Here is a 21,691-nt window from a genome sequence, read left to right as displayed (position 1 = left end):
TCTTTTGTGCAGAAGCATGTTACGAGCCAAAAAGACAACTGAAATTTATTCTTCAGGTTACTGGTGAATGTATTGTGTTGCCATTCAGCCATATTCTACTAAAACAAGTCCCCACAAAGCTGTCCCCAGTAAATCAGCATCACTGCAAACACATGCTGAACATTTAGTAGAAGTAAACAAGCAGTAAATTTTTCCTTTACAGGTGAGAATGATTGTAGAGTAACTCTGTACCAAATGGATACTACATTAAAAACTTGACATAACTAGCTTGTATTTATAAACACCCTTATCTTTTATATTGCCTTATGGCAATGTGCCTGGTTCACATGATTCTCATGATTCACTTGTGACAATTTTGAATTAAATTTAACACTAAATTTCAGACATTCACAGATTATAAATGCCAAAGGCATACACTTGATCATTATTTCACCTCAACATAAACAGAAACACATGAGTATCTTTGTAAGAATTAGAACACTTCACAACATCAGTCTTGTAAGAATGTAGTTTGTATTTGAAAAGAGAAGCTGGAATATGGAAGCAACAGAAGCAGAGAAAAACACTTGGTGCTTGAGAAGCATGTTACTTTATTTTTTTTCTTAAAGTAGTCATGTTCTATTGTATCTGATAGCTGCATTTTTGTTTGTTGTTTTAAACATATTGTGTTTTCCAGCGATTGTTAAGACTTTCTTAAAGCTTATGCTTTCACTTAACAACGAAATGTGTTTATCATTGCTGGGACAAAAGCAAGTAAGCATGCTCTGCCTTTTCAGCAGACTTCAGATCAAGAAAGTCAGAGCACTTAACTCTTGCATCAACCCTCTGCTAGATTATCAGAAAAAAGTTGTTCAGCGACACTATAAGAGGTCCAGGCTTGACAATGGGTTTTCTTTTGCACAAACCCCATACTGTGTAATACCAAGACCTGCACTGAAATTACTCCCATTCTGAAAAACTTCAGTATTTTTTTCCCCACATACTCTGTTGATCCCCGTATGTTGAAGAACCCTGCTTTGGGATCATCTGCTAACTTAAAATTAGACTGTTTGAACAAGTCAGGATATCCCCCATGAGATTAAAACCAGTAAGCTGTCCTTTACTGTATCTTTCAATTAGCTGTTGTTTTCCCCCCTTGCTCTGATTTTTCAACTGATTTTTTAACTTATAGGCTGGGTTTTTTAATAGAAGTCAATAATCTGGTCTTGAACTGCATCGGTATTATAAAAAGGCAGAAGGATCAAAACCTTAAAGGTCTAGAGCATTCAACGGGGTAGTATAGTAGCATAATAGCATTCTATGGAATTACATGCTAGAATTTACAGCGTGCTCTGACAGAGAAGTTCACGAACTGCCTTTCCCACACAAGTCCCATGAAGACAACTACCACTGCATTGTTCATACTTAATTGATCCCTTATTCTAGAAGATTACACCCCTTCCACGGTTCTCAGCAGCTTTCCTCACAATGGCATGCCTATAGAAATTCCTCAATTTTATTAGCAAGACTTTCCTTTGGTGGACATTCCTCCTAGTACTTGGAAGCTTAATAGTCATCTCTTCTAGCTTTGATTAAAAGCAGCTTTTCAGAAGCTGAAGCACTTCTTACAGCAAAAAAAATATCTTCAACATGGGTTGCATGTCAGGTGATGTACACAACTCAGCTGCTTCTGCAGCACTCCTCGCTCTCACATGGGAAAGTATGAATGCAAAATTTTACTTTTTACTGGCAGTCCCCGGAATTATTGAAAGTAGCCATAAGCCGCACTATAAAATACTTAACAATACACTACTTGTTGCCTTCACTGAATAATGAACACTGAAAAGGAAAATATCTGATAATCAGGTATGAAAGAAAGCAAATGCACCACACAAATCTATTCTTTTATATGGGGACCCCCCCATGGCATTGGATGGATGATTCACTCACGTAAGAGAATCTTCCACATGGGCCATTTGCTGGTGCCATGCAGTAGGCAGCCAGTCAAAACTTGCTCCAAGAAGCATATGAAAGCTTCAAAACACAGACAAGTCAGGAAAATGCTATTAGCGGCAACACACACTGACGGGTGGTGTCACAAGGCAAAACCCTGGAGTGGATGAAGAAAGGAAGATACAGAAAAAAAAACTATCAAGCATCAGTCCTGTTAATAATCTGACTTAATGTGCAATCCCACCTCTTACCCTCTACCTCTCGTGCTTATACTCAAGAACTAGGCTCAAAACCACTTGCAGAAACACAGTGCTATCTGAATTGCTGTTGTACTTGCATCATAGTTTTAGATGGGCAAGTGCCACTTCTACGAAGCTTTTCTCTTAAGGTACAATTCATTATGTCCAACACAAACACCACTTAAAAGAATTAAATAACCACCATGGCGGGAGACATTATTTCAGTTAAACCCAAAACAGTTTAGTAAGCAACTAATTATTCCATAAATGCAAATAAATCCATATATTTTATTTCAGAAACCAAACTGATTCATCTTCTACAATCATTTAGGTTAAATTAAACTGAGGTTACACACAGTGACGCCTGATAGTCTGCAAAAAGTTAAACACAAACTAAACTACTTCAAATGTGAAAGACTTCTATAGCACTCAGGGCCACTGATACATATAGTTTTTAATATAGCAAATGTGCATTAGGTCTCTCATGCATAGTTCATACTCTGAAATACCAGTTAGGATAGGAAACAATAATCAATGGACTTGTGACCACAGGAGTGAGGCAAAGCCACCTGTTAAAGTGATTGGAACTTGGTTTTGGAACAGTTACTGAAGTCACTGGTATAAAAGTGCTTACACCAATACACTGTTTCCCTTACAGCACTGGAAAAATTTGTACCCACCCAAGACATTCTATACCCACAACAGATTTGCACTTCAAGGGAGTAGAAATCTTCCATCCCCACCAAAATAGCTGACAAAGCCAACAAGGTCTACTGTGGCTATCATAGGAAAAGCTGGCCTGATTCAGCAAGATTGCCTGCCTAAAGGTTCTGCAGAACAGCACTCATGGATTCATGTCCTTACACTGAAGTGTTTGTTTGCAAATGATTTTAATGTATTTTCTCTCCCAATACAGCTGCAGAGGAAGGATATTAAGTGTGCCACAGGAAGGTAGTTTAGACAGGAGGGAAAGGTGAGTCTAAATCATTCAAAATACTGTAAATGGGAAACCACTGACCAAGAATAAGTATTCTAATTGGGAAACTCCTTCAGGAAATAGCTGCAAAGGTGAACAGAATTAATCATGGCAACAGGAAATAACACTCAAAAGGTTCTAGATGTGCCTTTGTTACTACTTTAGGACTCTCAACTTGTGATAGAAGTTCATTACAAATATTTCCTTTCCAGTAGTCATGATTCTGCTTCAACATAACTTTCTACTTAAGACTCAGTAAGTTATTACTGTAAAGATGTACCTTCCCAGTTCCTTGGAGAAGATTTTGTTTCCATAATCACAATGTTTCATAATGCTGTGTTTCTTTCATAAAATATGTATCAACAGTTATACTTTTGCCACGTTTCACGTAACAGCAGCAAAATTTCATGCCAAAACCTGAAACAGCTTCTCAGCTTTTATTTAAAGGAACTTTTTCTTCAGCAATTGATGTAAATAGTTCTCTTAAATTAGAGAAAACTTTCCTGCCCTCTTAGTTTCACGTGAACGACAGCCTGAGCTGTAAGATCTCTTAAGAATAAATCCATTTGCATTATATTACTGGCTATCATAAAATACATTTCAATAATGCAGCATTTGAAATACTTTGTGTTCTGTGCTTGGTTTCTTATACTTGGTATCAGATAAAAGCTTCAAAATACTTTTTCTCTGGATTTGTATGTGCATACTGTAGAATTCTCAATTTCCTGGAATACATAGTTAAGTATGTGGTTGTTTCAATAAACTACCATGGTGCACCAACCCCATTATCTCCCCTGTTATCTCATAAAAAAAATAATAATAATTAGGAGAAGAAGTCACTTGTTATGAACACAAGCACACTCAAGAGAAGATTGATTCTGAAAGAGTAACACTGTCATCTTTTCAACCAAACCTTCTCCATGCAAGTCAAGTCAAATAAGGAAATATATTCCCATCATACAACATACATTTGTCTTTTGAAAAGCTTGACCGTTCAATAATGACAAATTCAATACAAATACATTTATGATTTCTGTTCCCTAGACTCAGGACTTGGGAAGCTGAGCTCTGATTTAGTCCTGAGGCAGAACATCTGCTTTTCAAGCAGGGCATGTGAATCACCGAATCAGATTTGAAAAGAAATGCTGAGTTTTGTAAAATGACTGGCAGCCAGCAGTAACAAGATTGCACCTTTTTGTATAATACAGAAAAATTATGTACTTTCAAGCAGTACAAGATTCAACTTTAAAATGACTCAATCCAAAAGGAGAAAAGTTTACCATCTAGAAAGAAAACTCTGCAGAGAAGCCAATTTGTAAAACAGACAATAAGGAGACAACAAAGCAAAAAGCTCATTGATTTAGAATCGTTCCTTTAACCCCAGTTCCAAGCTAATGTTTTAGGAGTAGCTGTGGCCTTTTTGTGTCTTGCTAACTTTAAGGTAAACAAAGCAGTGCACAGTATTCCAGTTATTGTTACAAACTGGCAAAAAAATTATCACATCCAAATTAAAGGAGGAACTATGCACAACTGACAGGTGTGTTGCAGAAAAACTGAGTACGCGAAAAAGATTTAAGTGAACTCAATTTGTAAAGGAAGGCAAAGTATCAATACACTTTCAGTGTATTTGGGGAAACAGTCACGGATGTATTGCTCACAATGTACCTGGAATACATATCCAGTATTACTTGTTTCTCTAGGGGGAAATTTTTCCCATAAGCTTCACCCTGGAGTTTGCATATTCAGAAACATATCACAGTAATCTTTCAACTGCTTATGCAAGTTACAGTTTGGCTTTTGCAGAAACAAATCACAAAGCAAAAATTGCTTCTTAACAAATGCTAATCTTACCTGGAACTTTGTCAACAGATGCAAAAACAGAGCGCTGCACTGTAGGATCACTACTACCACGTCGTGAATGATCATAAAATCTAAATGGAAGGTGTTGGGCTGTAGCTGCAGAGCTGTGTCCAAAACCCATAACAACTTCAGTTGAAGGCTGAACAGGAAGATCCAGGAGAGCTATGTTTAATCACAATTGATAATTTTTGTTACTCAAAAATACGTAAAAGAGCAAGCAGGTGAAAATAAAATTGATAGTTTGCTCAGGATCTTTAAACTAAACCAGATTGATTTACATAACTGTCCTGCATTTACCTCTTAATTATGGTTACAATTGCATCAGAAAAGAAGATAGAGAACATTTCTGGCAACCTTTTCTACCACTGCTGTCCACCCCACATTCACACTACGGAAGCCTCAGAATACAGTGGAAGAGACAAAAAAAGGATTACAATAAGCTCAAAGTCATTCATTAGTTAACACTGAACACTGCAGAAAGCCATTTAAAAAGATAATCTGCTTTAAACTGGCAAAAAAACCCCCCATCAATAAAAAGGCCTTTGCATTACCATTACCTAAAACTTTAATACTGAAAGGCCTGTATTAACTTCAAACTTGCTTTAACATGAAGCAAGCCATAAAAGAAGAAATACCTATTTTGTAAACTCAAAGCATAAAAGTTTTTACTTGGCTTCTTACAGAACCATAGGACACTAAAATAATCTTAACCCATCTATAATTTTCTGGCCAACTCAATTTTAATACCAGCTATGACACTTTTTCACAAGTCTGACTGGTTCATTATTGTTCTTGGACAATCCAAGTAACTGTGATAGCTGCTGTCCTTTTTCATTTGCCCACCTCTTTTCCTCTCTATATTTCAATTTTCTTTTCCATGCTCCCCAATTCACTCAGTTTACTAGTAAGCTTCAATCTATTCTTCACTCACTTGATTATTTAAGTAATATTTTAATCACTTTTTGATAGTTATTCAAATTAACACTTTCCTTCATCTCTGCACATGCATTTCCTCCAAACACAGAAATATTTCTGCTGATACTCCACTTAACATTTTGGATTGTCCATCATCACCACATCTAAGCATTAAACATCATCATCAACACCATGAGGGTACCATTCAACTCAGGACTTGGGTAAGCTGAGCTCCAATTTAGTCCTGAGGCAGGAGAACAACTGCTTTTTAAGCAGGGCATTTGAATTTTGAATCACTGAATTGCATTTGAAGAGAAATGCTAAGTTTTGTGAAATGACTGGCAGCTAGCGGTAACAAGACACAATTCTTTTTCATCCTTTCTTTGATGTGTCTATCATTAAATATGAAAAAACATATTTGACTCCAACAAAAATCCATTGCTTGGAAACTAGACACTGGTTTACAGTTTTCTGTGGCACACCACTACTTAAGATTTTTCTAACGTATGTTACAGAATGTCTTGCTGTATCATACAAGTCTTGTTAGAATCATGGAAAAAGTAACTTCACCTGCTATTCTCTGCATTTTCATACGCCGAGCTTGGATACGGCCTTTTGCAAGACGTTGTTTTGCAATAATGCAGCGAATGTGATCAGAAAAAATAAATGTAGCTTGAAGGATGGGGAAGGGCTTAGAATGAGGACTTGAGGCAGGCTTGTGAATTATTATGTTCAGAGCTCTACTGTCATCCTCTACTCCCGTCACTTGCATATCCTAAAAAGAAACAGAAGGTAAGTAGCTAATGAAAAAAGTTAGCATTTTCGAACTACAGATTAAACATCAACATTAAAAGAAAACCCTATGAATCCTCCACTACAGCTCCTGAACAACCAGCTTCTGTGTTTTAAAAAAATGCACATTAAACACAATCTTTGATATAGCTCTTCAGAAATTAGTACTCGTAGAGATTAAGTCAGTTTTAAATTCAATTAAGATATTTGAGCATAGTGATTTTTCAGGACATACAAACAGTGCTGACTAAGGCAAGAAGAGAGATATAAAAATGAGACAATCTTCTTAAAGCTTTTAAAATCAATTAGGTAAGCACACATCATTTTTAAGTTACAACATGTTATCTTCCTTACCCATAAGGAAAGTGCTTGGGACTTAATACTAATTGTATATGACTTCAGTGTTCAAATGAACACAGGCCAATATATACTGGGGAAGTTACCTCATTTTCAAGTGTGGCTCTAGTTAGCTATGTTAACTTCAGGAAACCAGAAATAATTTAAACAGCAGGAACTAGAAAAAAAGACTAGTAACAGAAGAAACAAGTAAGCGTGGTACAGAGCTTAAATATATAAGCTAATATTGGTATTACTATTTATCCAGCATAAATGTAGAGTTTTAGCTGAGAAAAAGTAACCACCCAGATTAAAATTTCTCTTACCTGCAAAAGACCTGCAAATTTAACGACACCCCATCCAAGTCTGGCAACATCTGGCTCAACCAAACTCATCTGGTAAATATCCACAGCCAGGAATCTTTGAACTTGACCCCCATCTTTTGTTATGACTGTACAAGCAATTAGATCGCTGTTATCTGAAGGAAGAAAGGAAAAAAGTTACATAGCTACTGAAGTTAAGGATTCTGGATTTTGGTTGTTTCATGTAACAAAATATTAATATATAAAAGTGTAATCATTTTTACAACACTTGTTTAAAGTTATATGTTAAAGAAAACCCCTTGAATATTTTACATTTCCCTATCATTTATAATTACATAGAAAGGGCAGAATAACAACAGTGATTCAGGTATCTTACAAGTTAGGTATAAGATGTGTACTATATGCACCTTGCTTTCTCTTACCACCTTCATTACCTTTTAGTATAAAAAGTCATTTCATTTCAGGGGTGAAATTGCAACAGTGCTGATTTTTCTCACTAAGAGGACATCTCAAAGAGTCTTGTCGAAAGTCCACAGATAAGAGTCCTACACCACTGCAGGTAATTACATCCACCTCATTATAATCTTAGGCTCTATTCTGACACAAGTTACACACAGGTCTAAAACCTGACTATTCTGACTGTTGGAAGCCTTTCCACTTCAAGACTCCATGGACTCGCCAGGTAAACTCTATCAAGTTTTTGCCAATATTTGTTATGTGAGGTGACATTTGTTTCCTTTACCCACCCATTTTATGAATATATGGATAAACATATCCACACTCAACCACTATTCTAGGACCCCTCAAACAAGCCTCAAAGTACAGATCTCAGGTAGTAAATAAAAAAACCCAAAAACATTCCCTGATCTTCCTGTATCTCCTCACAGCACCTGTTCTAGTTCAAACCCATCATTCTTGAAAATTGACTAAGTCACCTTCTTTACACCAGCTGAGGTCTACTGAGCACCCTATAACTGACACCGACACCTCCTAGCAGACCTTTGCTTATCTTACAAATTTATACTTTCATTCACATACTTAATACACACAGGTTTTTCCTCTCTGTCATCTAGTACAATTTGTAGCAAGTAAAAGATTCTGTGACCACACATGCTGTCCTACTGGTTTATCATCTTTGCAATTCTAAATGGTACTCCACAATTTGATGGATTTAGTCAGCTAAGTTGCAGCATTTTAACTATTTCCTGCAAAAGTTTTGATTAGGTTTTGTTTAGTTGTGGTTGTTTTCTTTTTTTTTTTTTTTAGGGTAGAAACCATACTATGTGAAAGCACCGAGTTCTGTATTTTGCTTCTATCATAGCCATTCTCCTTAGCATTGCTAAGGCATTGATAGACAGCATCTGGAGTTACTTGTTCAAACAGCCTTTCCTAAAATGAGGGTTCAATGCTATAGGAATCAATTGCTGTTAATTGCTGCTTTTCCCCTCCTCCTATTCCACATATACATACTACTTTTAAGGATGCTATATTTCCAGACATGTGTCTACATACTGAAATCAGTTTGATAAAAAAACTAAAACTAAAAAAATTAGCTAAATGGACAGGAATGAGGCTCCAGGTTATACACAAAATAGTAAAACTTAAATTTACTTGTCCAAACATCTAAACAAGTAGTTAACACTGTATTTCATGCTAGAAACATATGTGGGATAGATACAAGTTACAAGTGGAAGCATACAGCTCTTTGCAGTGGCAGGTCATACAACCAGGGACAACAGCCACAAATTACGGTTTGGGAGGTGGAAGAAATTCTTTTGTGCACAATACGGCACAGCAGGTTAGCCAAAAAAGTTGTGGAATTTCTATCACCACAGGTTTTCAAGTTTAAAAAACCCCAAAACAAACATTCCTTCCAAAACCAGCCTCCTCTTCCCCCCCCAAAAACCCCACATACCACAACCAAGAGGTCCCTTCCAGCTAACCTGAAAGACCACAACAAAAACTGACACGAAAATTAATTAAAAAAAACAACAAAAAACCAAAACCAAACAGAAAGCTCAGTACTTCCAATAATAGTTTAAAGAATACCTGGGAGGCAGGAAGATTTTAATCCATACATAAATAGTACACCATACTTAAACAGTACAAATGGATAAGAAATTTAATACAGGGCCAGGTCTAATAGACAAAACCTACAAATGGCAGCTGTTCCACGGTGAAAATAGTTGATAAAAATACACAACTGGTAGCTCTTTCCTACTAGGACAAAATTTTTAATCAAGAACTAACATTTTTCTAGAAATACACTTCGGTTCAAACAGAACCGGCTTCAGAGGAAGTCATGTGTAATGCACAGGATACATGCAATGATTTTTTTTCCAAGCCACAGAACCAGAACAAAACAAAACAAAATTCCTATGAATATAGCCATTAACTGAGAAGGAATTAATTCTCAAACAGTTGGTATGACTAAACAAGGATGGGCTTACTATATGGCCAGTCTTTATACTGCATACAATTTTATAGCAGATACCTTTTTTGAAGCAGTTTTAACAACAAGCATATTAGTGTTACCAAGCCCTGAAGGCTTTCAGCAACGCGTTTTGAACAGGACTCTAGAACATGTCTCATTTCTTAACTTGGGACTCTGTATTTATTTATTGCATTTTTCATTCTCTAATCCAATTAGTCCATCCATCAACATATTTGGTTGATATAAATTCCTGGAACAGCCCTATTCTTCTCAAGACCTGAAATAACTGGATTTGGACCTCTCTAAACATACAATGTGTGAGGTTGCTGAATTTTGTAAATAATCTATCATGAGATTCTTAACATATAGGCCACAACAAGGGAGTTGTGAAATTCTCAAATACTTGTTTTTTCCAGTATTTATACAGTTTTTAGTGCAACAACAAGAAGACTTAAATACTTTGAATTACTGCTGTACAAATTCTACTGTCTGACTACAAAAACCCAGTACTCAAAGAACTCAAAGGACAGAAGTTGTTTTCCAGAGCACAAAGGTTTCATTTTAGATCTCAAAAAAAATTAAAGCATTACTGTAGAACTTTATCAAAGAACAGAAAGGAAAATTACTCATTTATTAGGCAACTGTTACAGGAATCTTTTGAGTTTATACAAGTGAATGTACCACCTTTACATGACTGTTTTTAGTTAACAGCTGCTGAAGGGTTGTAGGCTACAGTCATCCTTTATGACAAAAACAGAAGAGAATGCGGTTAAACGTGTTTCCAGTGAACTGATCTGAAAATACTTACAGCCATGCTACGTAACAGATATGCAACCACATAGACGAAAATTTCAAGCCTTGTAAACTCCAGTACTATTGAAATTTGATCTGGGGATTAAAGTGAACCACAGATTGAATGGCTCACCGATGCAACACTGCTAAACAAAATGTTTTTGACAACCTATGTTTTGGCCATGTTGTTGAACAGTTTAAAATTTTTTTTTCTGTTATTCTTCACAATAAACAGCCCTCTTTCAGAGAGGCTCAGAATTACTTTCTCACTATGTTTGCCAGCTCTCTTCTGTCCAGTAGAAAAGTCAGAATTCCAGTGTGCATACTGGTCCCTCCTCTTGGTCAGGACAGGATGCCACCACCCTTCTCGAGCAGGGTAGACTCTTTCCATGAGGAACAGCAGAAAAGAGCAGTAACAGCTGCTAGGAGTAACTTGAAATCTCTGTGCTTGCAAGAAATGCTAACTACTTTCAAAGAAGAAGTCTTCTTTAATGCATTTCTCAACACCCATTTCAGATAAAGAAATGGGTCTCAAAGGCAGTTTTAATACTAAAGACTTTTTATAAAAGAAAAAGACTACGTTAAGATTTACTGCATAAAAAGAAAGATTCAGGAAAAAGGCAGTGAGGTTTAAGATGACTTTGGAAAGAGGGAAAAAATATGAGTTGAGAAGGCAAGACAAATTGAGGAGAAACCCAGGGCACACATTGCAGAATGTAAACCAAAGGACAAGTCATGTTAAACATCATTTGAGTTGCAGGTTTTATTACCTCCCCACAGTGAAAATCTCTTACTAAGCTACAGAAGGAAGCTTTCATTTACCTAGGCTGTTTATGTCCAAATTAAATGCTACTTATGCAAATAAACTGAATTAAGTTTCATTTTCTTGGCTATACTGTACTGTATATGTTCACTGAACAGACCTGCAAAGTAACTGGATAAGGACTCAATTAGGAAGTTATATTCCTTGGAAGATATTTACTAGAAGAAAAATGTATATGCCCTACAATAAAGCCTCTTATTAAGAGGCTTATGAAAACCTGTTTGTAGAGACTAAAGAAGATGAAGCCAGTGGTATCCAATAACAAGACAAGAAGTGCTGAGCACAAATTGAAACACAGGGAACTCCACAAAAACATTGTGGTGGGAGAAACCCAACAAAAACCCACTTTTTTTTTTATTGTGAAAGTGGTCAAACACTGCAACAGGTTGCAAGCAATGCTGCAAAATCTCCACTGCTGACAACATGCAAAACCTGACTGGTGAGAGCCCTAGGCAACTTGCTCTAGCTGACCCTGTTTTGAGCAGAGGGGCTAGACTAGATGACCTCCTGAGGATCCTTCCAATATGCATTCTAAGATAAAATTTCCTCAGATCTTATTAAAAAAAACCAACAACCCACAATGTTGACTATGATGGCCTTTATAAAAGCTGTATATTTGATGGAGACAGAGTGAACAAGGTGACTTAACTATAACATTTCTTTGTTCATAGTGTAATTTTTTTTTTTTTTTACTTTTTTCAGTTTTAGCAAAGAAATAGAAGTTTCAAAGGTATTACTATTTACCTCTTAACCATAACATTTAAAACATTGTCACTAACAGGATCAGCAGCCTGAAACCAAGCACGGAGGCCGTTAATTTGAAGCTGCTATTGAGCTTCACTGAAACAGTGAGCTACTGAACAAGATTAGAAAAGCCACCTACAGAAGAAACCTACAAACTCACATGCAGCCTAAGGCAGGCAGTTATCACATAATACGCAAGTGCTTCAAAACTATTTACAGTAAAAACCAATATTGACAAGTAACAGTATATATCATTCTTGTAGCAGCATACCCAGCAGCATGGAATGAATCTTCTGTGGAACACCTGACTCATTTCTAAACGTACAGTCACATACAGTGCTGACAACCTTGCAACTACACTTAAAGGTTTACCATGAACATCAAAATATTAAAATGCTTCTCTACATGAATATTTAACCTTTCTCATCAAGTTTCCATAGAACACCAGCATTGTATTCAGAAAAAAAGCCATTTTGATAAGGTGAGTTTTGCAGGATTTTTCAAAATCAAAACAGCTGTGGAAATAATTACTGGATCTTGTTAACCTCTACTCCTTCTTGACACTGTACATATATGAATGAGCACAACCACTGGAGGCATCTCAGTGTTCAGAAAAAAAATTAAAAAGCATTGTGATGTGGATAGAGGAAGATCTGTTAAATCAAAAATATCTCCCAAGTGATAACTAAAAAAGGCACACAATTATAATTTTTGGGGGTCACATTTTGCCAACTGCTAAGTCTCCTCCCAAGATATGGTACTTATGCAATAGCGTGTATCCCATATGCTTTATGCCAAAATGCTGATATTCTCTGGTCTCTCTTTGGCAATGAAGAGACATGAACTGGAAACTATGTCCTCATGCTATCATACACACTATGTCACTGTACTACCCCAATTCAGGTAGTTTAAATAACAATAGCAGTAATAAGCAGTATAGAAAGTGTTACTAATCAAAATACATAAACTGATGCACACATCAATGCGGAACTTCACTCAAAGGCCCCCATGAATGCAGAGTATCTGCCAGAAGCCTTAAAAATATTAGAACTAAAAAAAATAATCACAAACCAACTCTGGATGACTCTGAGCAAAGAACACAGTGTTGTAGGTGGGAAGAAGCAATGGAGGAAAAAAGGTAAATGTCCCAAGGAAAAGGTTAAAAAAACCCCACCAAAAACAACAGAACATAACAGGGAAAAAACAGCTAACACCAACCCCATAGTCATGCATACTCAGCAAGCCACTTACTAAAAAGAAACAGTATCAATTTGCTGTGAGGATCAGATCCAAATATCTGTATCTGTGCTACACAGTATTATTTTAGCCATTTACTGACAAGAAAATCTCCTCCCAAAGAAACACCTGAAACATGACCATATTTTGTGGGCACAGATACCAGTGCCATTTCTTCAGAACACTACTAATGCCTGTCAACTTGACATGAAGATAGTATAAGTCTATGCCTTTCTAGCTAACCAGGAAAGAAAAGTCTTTTGAAGCCAACATATGAAACTCCATGTCAGGCACTGATTGTTCAAAACATATTCTGACTCAAAGACAGGAGTCTGACCCAACAGGAGGGCTTTTTACAGCCCTTTTCATTTTATTTCAGTTTTTGGAAACAGGCTAGAAGTCTGTTCAAAATTTTGAGATCCCAGACTGACTGACTCCCTCTTCAGATAAAGGCTGTTTTCACCAATAGCGGGGTAAGCAATAAGGTTAACTGAACTTCTGTAACTCTGCCAGCTGTGGAAAAAAAATGTTTACTAATAAATGCTGGAATATATGGAAAGACCCAAGCTTTGAAAAATCCATGGCTGTAATTACATGTTGTGGTCCCAAAATCAAGACTAAAACCTTCTGTGAAAAGATCAGAAAGCAGTGAATACATTAATGCACAGAACTGCCATCATTATGTGGATACTCTGTATTTAAACTTAAATATGTAACAGCACACATAAGGAATAGTACAACTGTAATACTCTTCAAGAGTGTAACACTTCTTACTACAATGTACTGTTTATAAAGTCTGTTATCTGCACTAGAGGTTTACTAAACAGTATCTCAGGAGGCAACTGGATCTACCAAAGTATCTCTGCAAAAGGTTCAGGTTTAACACTGATGTAACCTGTAACAGCTCCCATCTGTCCCTTAAGAATACAAACACATACACTATCTGTGCATTCAGACATTTTAAAAGTCCTACATCAATCCTTCTGTCTTCTGGCTTATGTCAGAAAAAACTGGTTTGGTAGTTAACCCCTGGTTGGTAAAAAAAGCACTGATCTTAATTCTTAATTAAAAAAAATAAAATCAGCTCAAGTTAACTACTAAATTTCTACAAGACATTTAGAAATGTCTAAAGGGGGTGGTGGGGGGTGGTGGGAATAAATATCTTTTCAAACATTCCAGTAACACACAATGAGCAGCAGGGATGCATGTACTTAATTTTGAGTGACATGTCCCCTTCCAGGAGAAGCACTTTAGAGAGGTTTTTTTCTGTACAGTTAAACTCAGTTGCTGAAGTCTACACTAATGAGAAGTTGGTTTTCTACCCCAAAGAAGGATGGATCTGCTGTCCCAAATTCTGTGTATAATAAATTGTAATTGCTATTTTCAGCAAGTTCTTGGTTTTGTAATCAAAAAGCTACCAGCATATGGTAATATGCTTGATTCAAATTGCATTACAAAAAAATTAAAGTGAGTGTAGCCTGACAGATTCTTACCTACAAGATGGTTTCTAAGCACTATTCCACATTTGAGTCTTTCTGCTTTTCTACTGCAGTTGTAAGCCTTCTTGAATGCTTTTTAACACATCAAGTGATAAACAATGTAGTTAAGAATTTGATATTGTTACTATAATAATTTTGAAAACAACAAAATATTCATTGTAGAACAGTCTGCTGATTTAAAAGACAAGCTAGAAATCACTAGCTAGAAATCCATGAGCTCTTCTAAAAAACAGAGCACTGGGAAAATACAATTTAGCAAAGGTGTTGGGAGGACTATCAAGCAATAAAATAGCTTACTTCATATGAAACTGTCATGCAGGCATCTGTGCTGCCTTCCATTAAGAAAGCAGAAAAGCACAAGTAAGTAGCCTGACTCAAAGAAAAAGCACCTCCAGTCCTTTAAATGAATCAAAGCTAAATAAGGATTCAGTCAATCCTGGTGTTGTTCTTTACTTGAAATACCACCATTTACTTTCTCAAACAGCTTAATGTCGACAAGGAGAATTCTAATCTTCTTATCTAAACCACACGTTTTTTAAACTTAATTTTTATTTTTAACTTGAGTTTATGGTTGTTAAAGAGTGGAAAGGATAAAGCCTTCTGAAAATTAAAGTGAGTTACCAGATAAACTATTAAAAAAATATTCTCATATAAGGGTGCCTAGAGGTCCAGAACACTGGTTCCACAGGTAGGGCAATGGAACGTGTTTTTCTTCCCTAGTTATATTTGCACATGTGCAAACACATATCAATGTATACACATATTAACAAATGGCAGCTTCGTGCACATACATACAAGTACCACGTGACAAGCAGTTCAGTACCATTGTTGCCTTCGTTCACATTGGTCAGTATAAACATGTATTTTAAGTTAATGATGGTACCACTGAGGACTATATATGCCTTAAAGCAGCAAATGAGTTTAAATCTAATAGGGTGATGTTCTAAATCAACAGTACAATTTTAATTTAATACAACTTCTTTAGTAAAACCTCACCTTTTATAGTAGGTATTACATCTTTATATTTTAGAACACTTCATTCAAATTGAAGCAGATAATTTTGATGCTAGTAGGTCTGGGGGGTTTTTTACATCCTTTCTCTATACAGGCTCTTTTAATCGTTTATATCTAGCATCCCACACTGGAAGCAGGAAACAACTTTGGATACCATTACACATAAAGGGCATGAACTACTTCTGTAGCAATTAATCTGGCATCATGGACATGTAATAAAAATCACAAACAATTATACAATACAGAGTGAAGTATTAATAATCTATGGTCTAAACTACATGTTCCAAGAAAAGGATACCTTGTGTTCTGTGTAAAAGCAACTGCCTTCGGAAAGTCATGAATAAAAAGACACCTGCAATGAACTGCACAATACCAGTGACAGAGTCCACTAAATTTTATAATAAGAGTGATCAGCATTTCTCTAGACTAACAGATAAGCAAGGACAAAAGGTGTTCCTTTTCTTCTTTTTGCAGGGTTGGGAGGAGGAATAAATAATACTTAGAAACAGTATTTCAATCAGATCTACCTTTTGTTGGGTATATTCTTAAATTAACTTTATAATCACATTTCCAGTTAAGAAAAACAGGTTTTTTCCACTAGAAGCTGATTCATTATTTCATCTCACCCTCTGAAAAAGAGCCAACATTACAATAAATACCTAAATGATTTGAATAGGAAACTGAGTTAATTCTGTATTACCAATCCTTTAGCAAGTCAACAGTAACTATACATTTTGGACATCTTTTTTTTACCTGACAGTTAATAACTGCATAATGTAATTAACAACAGCTTGTGCTTTCTCTTTGGGAAAGACCAAAAGTGATGAGTTTGCATTAAGCTCATTCCATGTAATTCACCAAACCAAAACAATACCAATAGAACAGGACAGAATACTTCTTAAAATGTGTTCTTCAAGTTGCATTTTCCCTGTATATTTTCTTAAATCTTTTAAATAACACAGAAATTCAACAAATGGGAATTGTGATGACTCAACTGTCAAGTCTTCCACACCATCAAATGTGTAGCTACCAAAAATGCAAACACTGGACTGATATCTTGGCATCTTCTCACCTACTGTAGCCTAAAATTTACATTTACTTAGTAAAATGTTGTGCGTACCCTATAGCTTGTGCAATTTTACAAGTTCAGTTAACAGCAATAGCATTCTCTCCACATTTAAGATGAGTTTATTCTCATTCTAAGCTGCATGGCTTGGGCTTTATGGCAGAGGGAGTATCCTCTGATATTTTCAGTATTTCAAGCAAATATATTTTCAAACAATTAATGATTTTTAGTAATTATAAAATATAAGGTATTTATTTGCTTAAGGTTTAATCTGGATGTTATCCATTAAGCAGCAGCTCTGATATCACAAAACTTCTGCTTAGCTCACTTGATTTCAGTGTTTTCCCCTTCACTCAGATAATTAATATTCTTGATGGACTTGATGCACAAAAAGGTCTCGGATACTGGACATAATCTTCTAACACCTACTAAGGCAACTAGGGTAACCGCTTTAGTTGGAGTAAGATCAACAAGCACTTACTCAGAGAATCAAAGAAAATTAACATCTAAAACATAAAGCATTTTTTCCCCTTCTTTTGTAAGAAAAAGAACCTTCACAAATTAGAGCCCTAGGAAATACACTCTCTATTTTAGCAATCACATGTCCTCTAAAGCTATGAATGGTACCTGCAAGTTCTTAATAAGGTAACTGCCTGAACAAAAGTTAAATACTTATCAGCTGACACCAATATGTCAAATTCTTCTAGGTCTTGATTATAAGAAATGAATTAACAGTATTTATATTATCATGCACCTTCTTTTAAATCCTAGCCTACAAGCACACTTCTGTACATATTTTAAACCTTTAAACAAAACCCTAATGTCTCACACCAGTAAGATTCACTTAAAACATGACAAGTTATTGTTTCATAAAAATGTCAGTGCTGGAGACAGTAAAATTACAGCTTTATGATTTAGGCCAGAGTTAGTCTAAAAGCTGTACTGTTTAGTAACACGAGGTCATCTAGAGATGTATATTTTGCTGTTAAATGAACACAGGTATATTTAATTTGCAGACAAAGAGCATACTTCATGATTCTGTTCCTTCCAACTTTTGTTTCTTCAGTACAGAGAGTGCAGTAGTACTCCATGACACTGCAGAAAGAAGGACTTGGTCTTTACTTCGTAAGAAGTACTACTCAATATCAAAAGGTTATTCTATACATTACAGACTGACTCCCCTTGGGAATAGCTCAGCATCCGCTTCAGCTATAGCAGTAGACCCTTCCACACACCGACTTTAAAATGATGGAAGAGATGTGAAGAACAACTCCTCCAGGGTAGGGCAGGGGGACACGATGACAACCAAATCTCATTATTGGTAAAACAGTGCAGTGATGCTGTTGGAGTAATTATCTCCAGTCTCTTGAAATTCATGACTGCTTTAAGCGCATTTTGAATAGGTGAAAACAGAATCCTAGGATCAGTTAATTTAGAAAATTAACATACCAGGAAATGAAATAAAGGATTCTGAATCCTTTATGTGCTAATCTGTAAACCCTGGTATATTTATTCACAGTTTCTTTTAAAAAGCCACAAAACCCACAAGTTATCCAAATACAATAGAAGACAAACTTCATAAAGTCATCCTTGGTAAAAAAAAAAAACAAACAACACACCAAAAAGCCAGCAATTTGTACATGTCATAGAGTGTTTGGGAAATTGAGGGACTACTTACTCAAGTCAAGAACATCATCTGTCTTTATCAGATCTTCCTCCCTTGTGAGTGGTAACTGAGTTTCTGGCTCATCTCTTAAGTGCAGCGATAGTGAACGGAGCATAAAGAAAACTCTGATTGCCTTGAGAAATTAAAAAAAAATATTGCTGCACTCAGTACTCGATATTTTAACAGAATCTTATAAATGTATATTTGTTTTTACAACCCCTGAGTTTGTTGTCACGCAGTAAATATACTTTTTAAATTGAGAAAGCAGAACTTAATTTTCAAGTAAGTTAAAAAAGAATATTGAAGAAATCGAGACATAACTATTTATTTTCAATGAAGCAGAAGCAGCAGAGCTTTTATCCCACAGGCACACTTACACAGATTGTGACTGACAGGCAAATGATTACAGGAGCTGTTCAAGCAAAACCCCCAATTTTTTCTTTTTAAACATTATTTTAAGACTGACTGTATTTACAGTACCTGTACACTACAGACAACCAATCTTCAGACGCTCTCATCTTTTGAACTTAAAACTGTAATAGCTAGCACACAGGCAGAGACCTTGTACTGGGTTTGCTTGGCAAGACTGTTATCAGGGTGCTACAGCAGTGGCTTCTGTGAGAAGATGCCAGAAGCTTCCCCCATGTCAAATGAAGCCAATGTCAGCCAGCTCCAAGATGAACCCACCGCTGGCCAAGGCTGAGCTAATCAGCAACAGAAAAAAACCCCAACATATCTGTGGCAGTGGGAGAGAGGAATGTGACTACATGAGACCAACAACTCTGCAGGCACCCAGGTCATTGCAGAAGGAGCGGGAGGAGGTGCTCCAGGTGCCGGAGCAGAGATTCCCCTGCAGCCCACGATGAAGACCATGGTGAGGCAGGCTGTCCCCCTCAGACCATGGAGGTCCACGATGGAACCAATCCCCACCTGCAGCCCATGGAGGACCCCACACCGGAGCAGGTGGATGCCCAAAGGAGGCTGTGACCTGTGGGAAGCCTGCACTGGAGCAGGTTTGCTGGCAGGGGTTGTGACCCTGCAGAGGACTCACGCTGGAGCAGTCTGTTCCTGAAGGGAACTGGAGCAGTGTGTCAAGAACTGCAGCCCATGGGAAGGCCTCATGCTAGAGAAGTTCATGGAGAATTCTCTCCTGTGGGAAGGACCCCACGCCAGAGCGGGGGGAAAGTGTGAGGAGGAAGGAGCAGCAGAAACAACTGTGATGAAGCAACTGTAACCCCCATTCCCCGTTTCCCTGCACTGCTCAGGGGGAGGATGCAGAGAAATCGGGAATTAAGCTCAGCCTGGGAAGAACAGAGGGGTGGGGAAGAGGAGGGTTTTTTTTCTGATTTGAATGCTAATAAACAAAGCTAATTTCTCCCCAAGTCGAATCTGGTTTGCCCATGACAGTAGCTCCCGAGTGATCTCCCTGTCCTTATCTCGACCCATGAGCCTTTTGTTATATTTTCTCTCCCCTGTCCAGTTGAGGAGGGGAGCGATAGAGCAGCTTTGGTGGGCACCTGGCATTTAGCCACAGTCAAGCCACTACAGGTGTCTACAAGTTTGAGATAAAACAGTGGGTATTTTTGATTTTAATTTGCTGTGTTCATCAACACTAACCACATGCAATACAGCATTCTTGGAGAACTTAATCTGTATTCTCAGGTCTACATAGGGGCAAAGCATTCTGAAAGCTGCACCAGTTCCGAGGAACTTCCAACAGATGCTTTGTGAAACTAATATTTTTGTTTTGATTTAGAAATTAATGACATATGTTATGCAAAGACTAAATAAAAGTGCCAATGAACAATTGCCATTTTATTAGCCACATTTTGAGAGGCACCATTTATAATCCTCTTCCGCTACAAGAACTGTATTTTTGGTACAGCAAATGAAAAATCATTTTTATATTACCTCCAGTGTTTTGTTTTTTAAAACTCTTTCCTATGGAGTAATTTTGTGGCATACTGTAAATTAACTGCTGCCTTACAGTAAAAGCATCGAGTTCATGGAACAGCTGCAGTGCCCAGGAACTCCCAGATTGCAGGAAGTATTAGGAAAACCAAATCTAAACTGCTTTAAGGAAAAACCCTTCAGCCCTCTATTTTTAAAATCAACAGAACTGTGGCTCCCATGAACCAGAAATGTGAGTGCTTGTCCAGCTATCATACTGGTGATGCTTTCAGAAACTTCTGACAGAACAGGAAAGAAGAGAGGGAAGTGATGTATCTGCCTCTTCCAGGAACTGACACCAGAGCAGATGAATTTCATATGCTGTTGAAATCTAATAGGGCAATACAATTATTTGGAGCAATGAACGTCAAGGGTATCTAACAAAAATACAGTATTAATACTACCTTATGAATAAGAGTAGTCACTTTATAATGGCAGATGATCTCTCCTGTTTAGGCAGACTGCATTCTAATGTATTTGTGGATTTACTGAAATTAAGTAAGATTACTATAAAGTAGTTTTACTACCAGATGCTTCAAGAAGAATTCATGGTATTGAGTTTAAAAGCTTCCAACTTCAATCAGGAAGAGTAACAACCTTGCATTTTTGGTGACCCAAAAGTCAAACACAACAGTTGTGGGTTTTTTTGTTGGTTTTTTGATGGTTGTATGTTTGGTTTTTTTTGTGGGAGGTGGGTGTGGGTGTGGGTGGGGGGGTGTTGGCTTTGGGGGTTTTTTTTGTTAATACAGAGGGAAGCCATCACCCAGCCTGCTTTCACTTACTTTCCCCTCAATCCTCTCTCCCTCCTAGACAGACCATTGATTTTCCTTGCATATGTTCCCTATAAAACTAATGTCACCCATCTCCAACGTGTAATCGCATTTACTGCACAATTATCTACAGGAGTAGGAAAAAAACCTAGAACTTTAGCCTTTGCAAGAAAAAAAAGTAAGAACATCAGATGAAAAAGGAACTACACTGTGCTTCCTATAAGACCGATACCCCTCAGTCTGCTAGCAATAGCAATATAAATCCAAATACATGCAATTTGTGACTTCCTGTAACATTTTATTAGATCTCAATAAAACAGCAGA

The 21,691-nt window shown here is 36.9% G+C and overlaps 1 protein-coding gene across 6 annotated transcripts in view; it reads right to left on the bottom strand.

The window, feature by feature from the left end:
- CLEC16A (C-type lectin domain containing 16A) overlaps window positions 1-21,691 on the bottom strand; it is an 81,610-nt gene that overhangs the window by 18,311 nt on the left and 41,608 nt on the right. For all 6 annotated transcript variants that reach the window (XM_037383776.1, XM_037383778.1, XM_037383777.1 and 3 more), the window contains 4 exons: window positions 18,660-18,780; window positions 7,377-7,528; window positions 6,493-6,697; window positions 4,999-5,169 (listed from right to left, as the gene is read on the bottom strand). In XM_037383776.1, coding sequence (XP_037239673.1) covers window positions 4,999-5,169; window positions 6,493-6,697; window positions 7,377-7,528; window positions 18,660-18,780 — 649 coding nt within the window. The remainder of the gene's footprint in view (window positions 1-4,998; window positions 5,170-6,492; window positions 6,698-7,376; window positions 7,529-18,659; window positions 18,781-21,691) is intronic.

The sequence above is a fragment of the Falco rusticolus genome, chromosome 4 (genome assembly GCF_015220075.1).
Source record: "Falco rusticolus isolate bFalRus1 chromosome 4, bFalRus1.pri, whole genome shotgun sequence".
NCBI classification, from domain to species: domain Eukaryota; kingdom Metazoa; phylum Chordata; class Aves; order Falconiformes; family Falconidae; genus Falco; species Falco rusticolus.
This window is presented reverse-complemented; position numbering and strand designations above follow the sequence as displayed.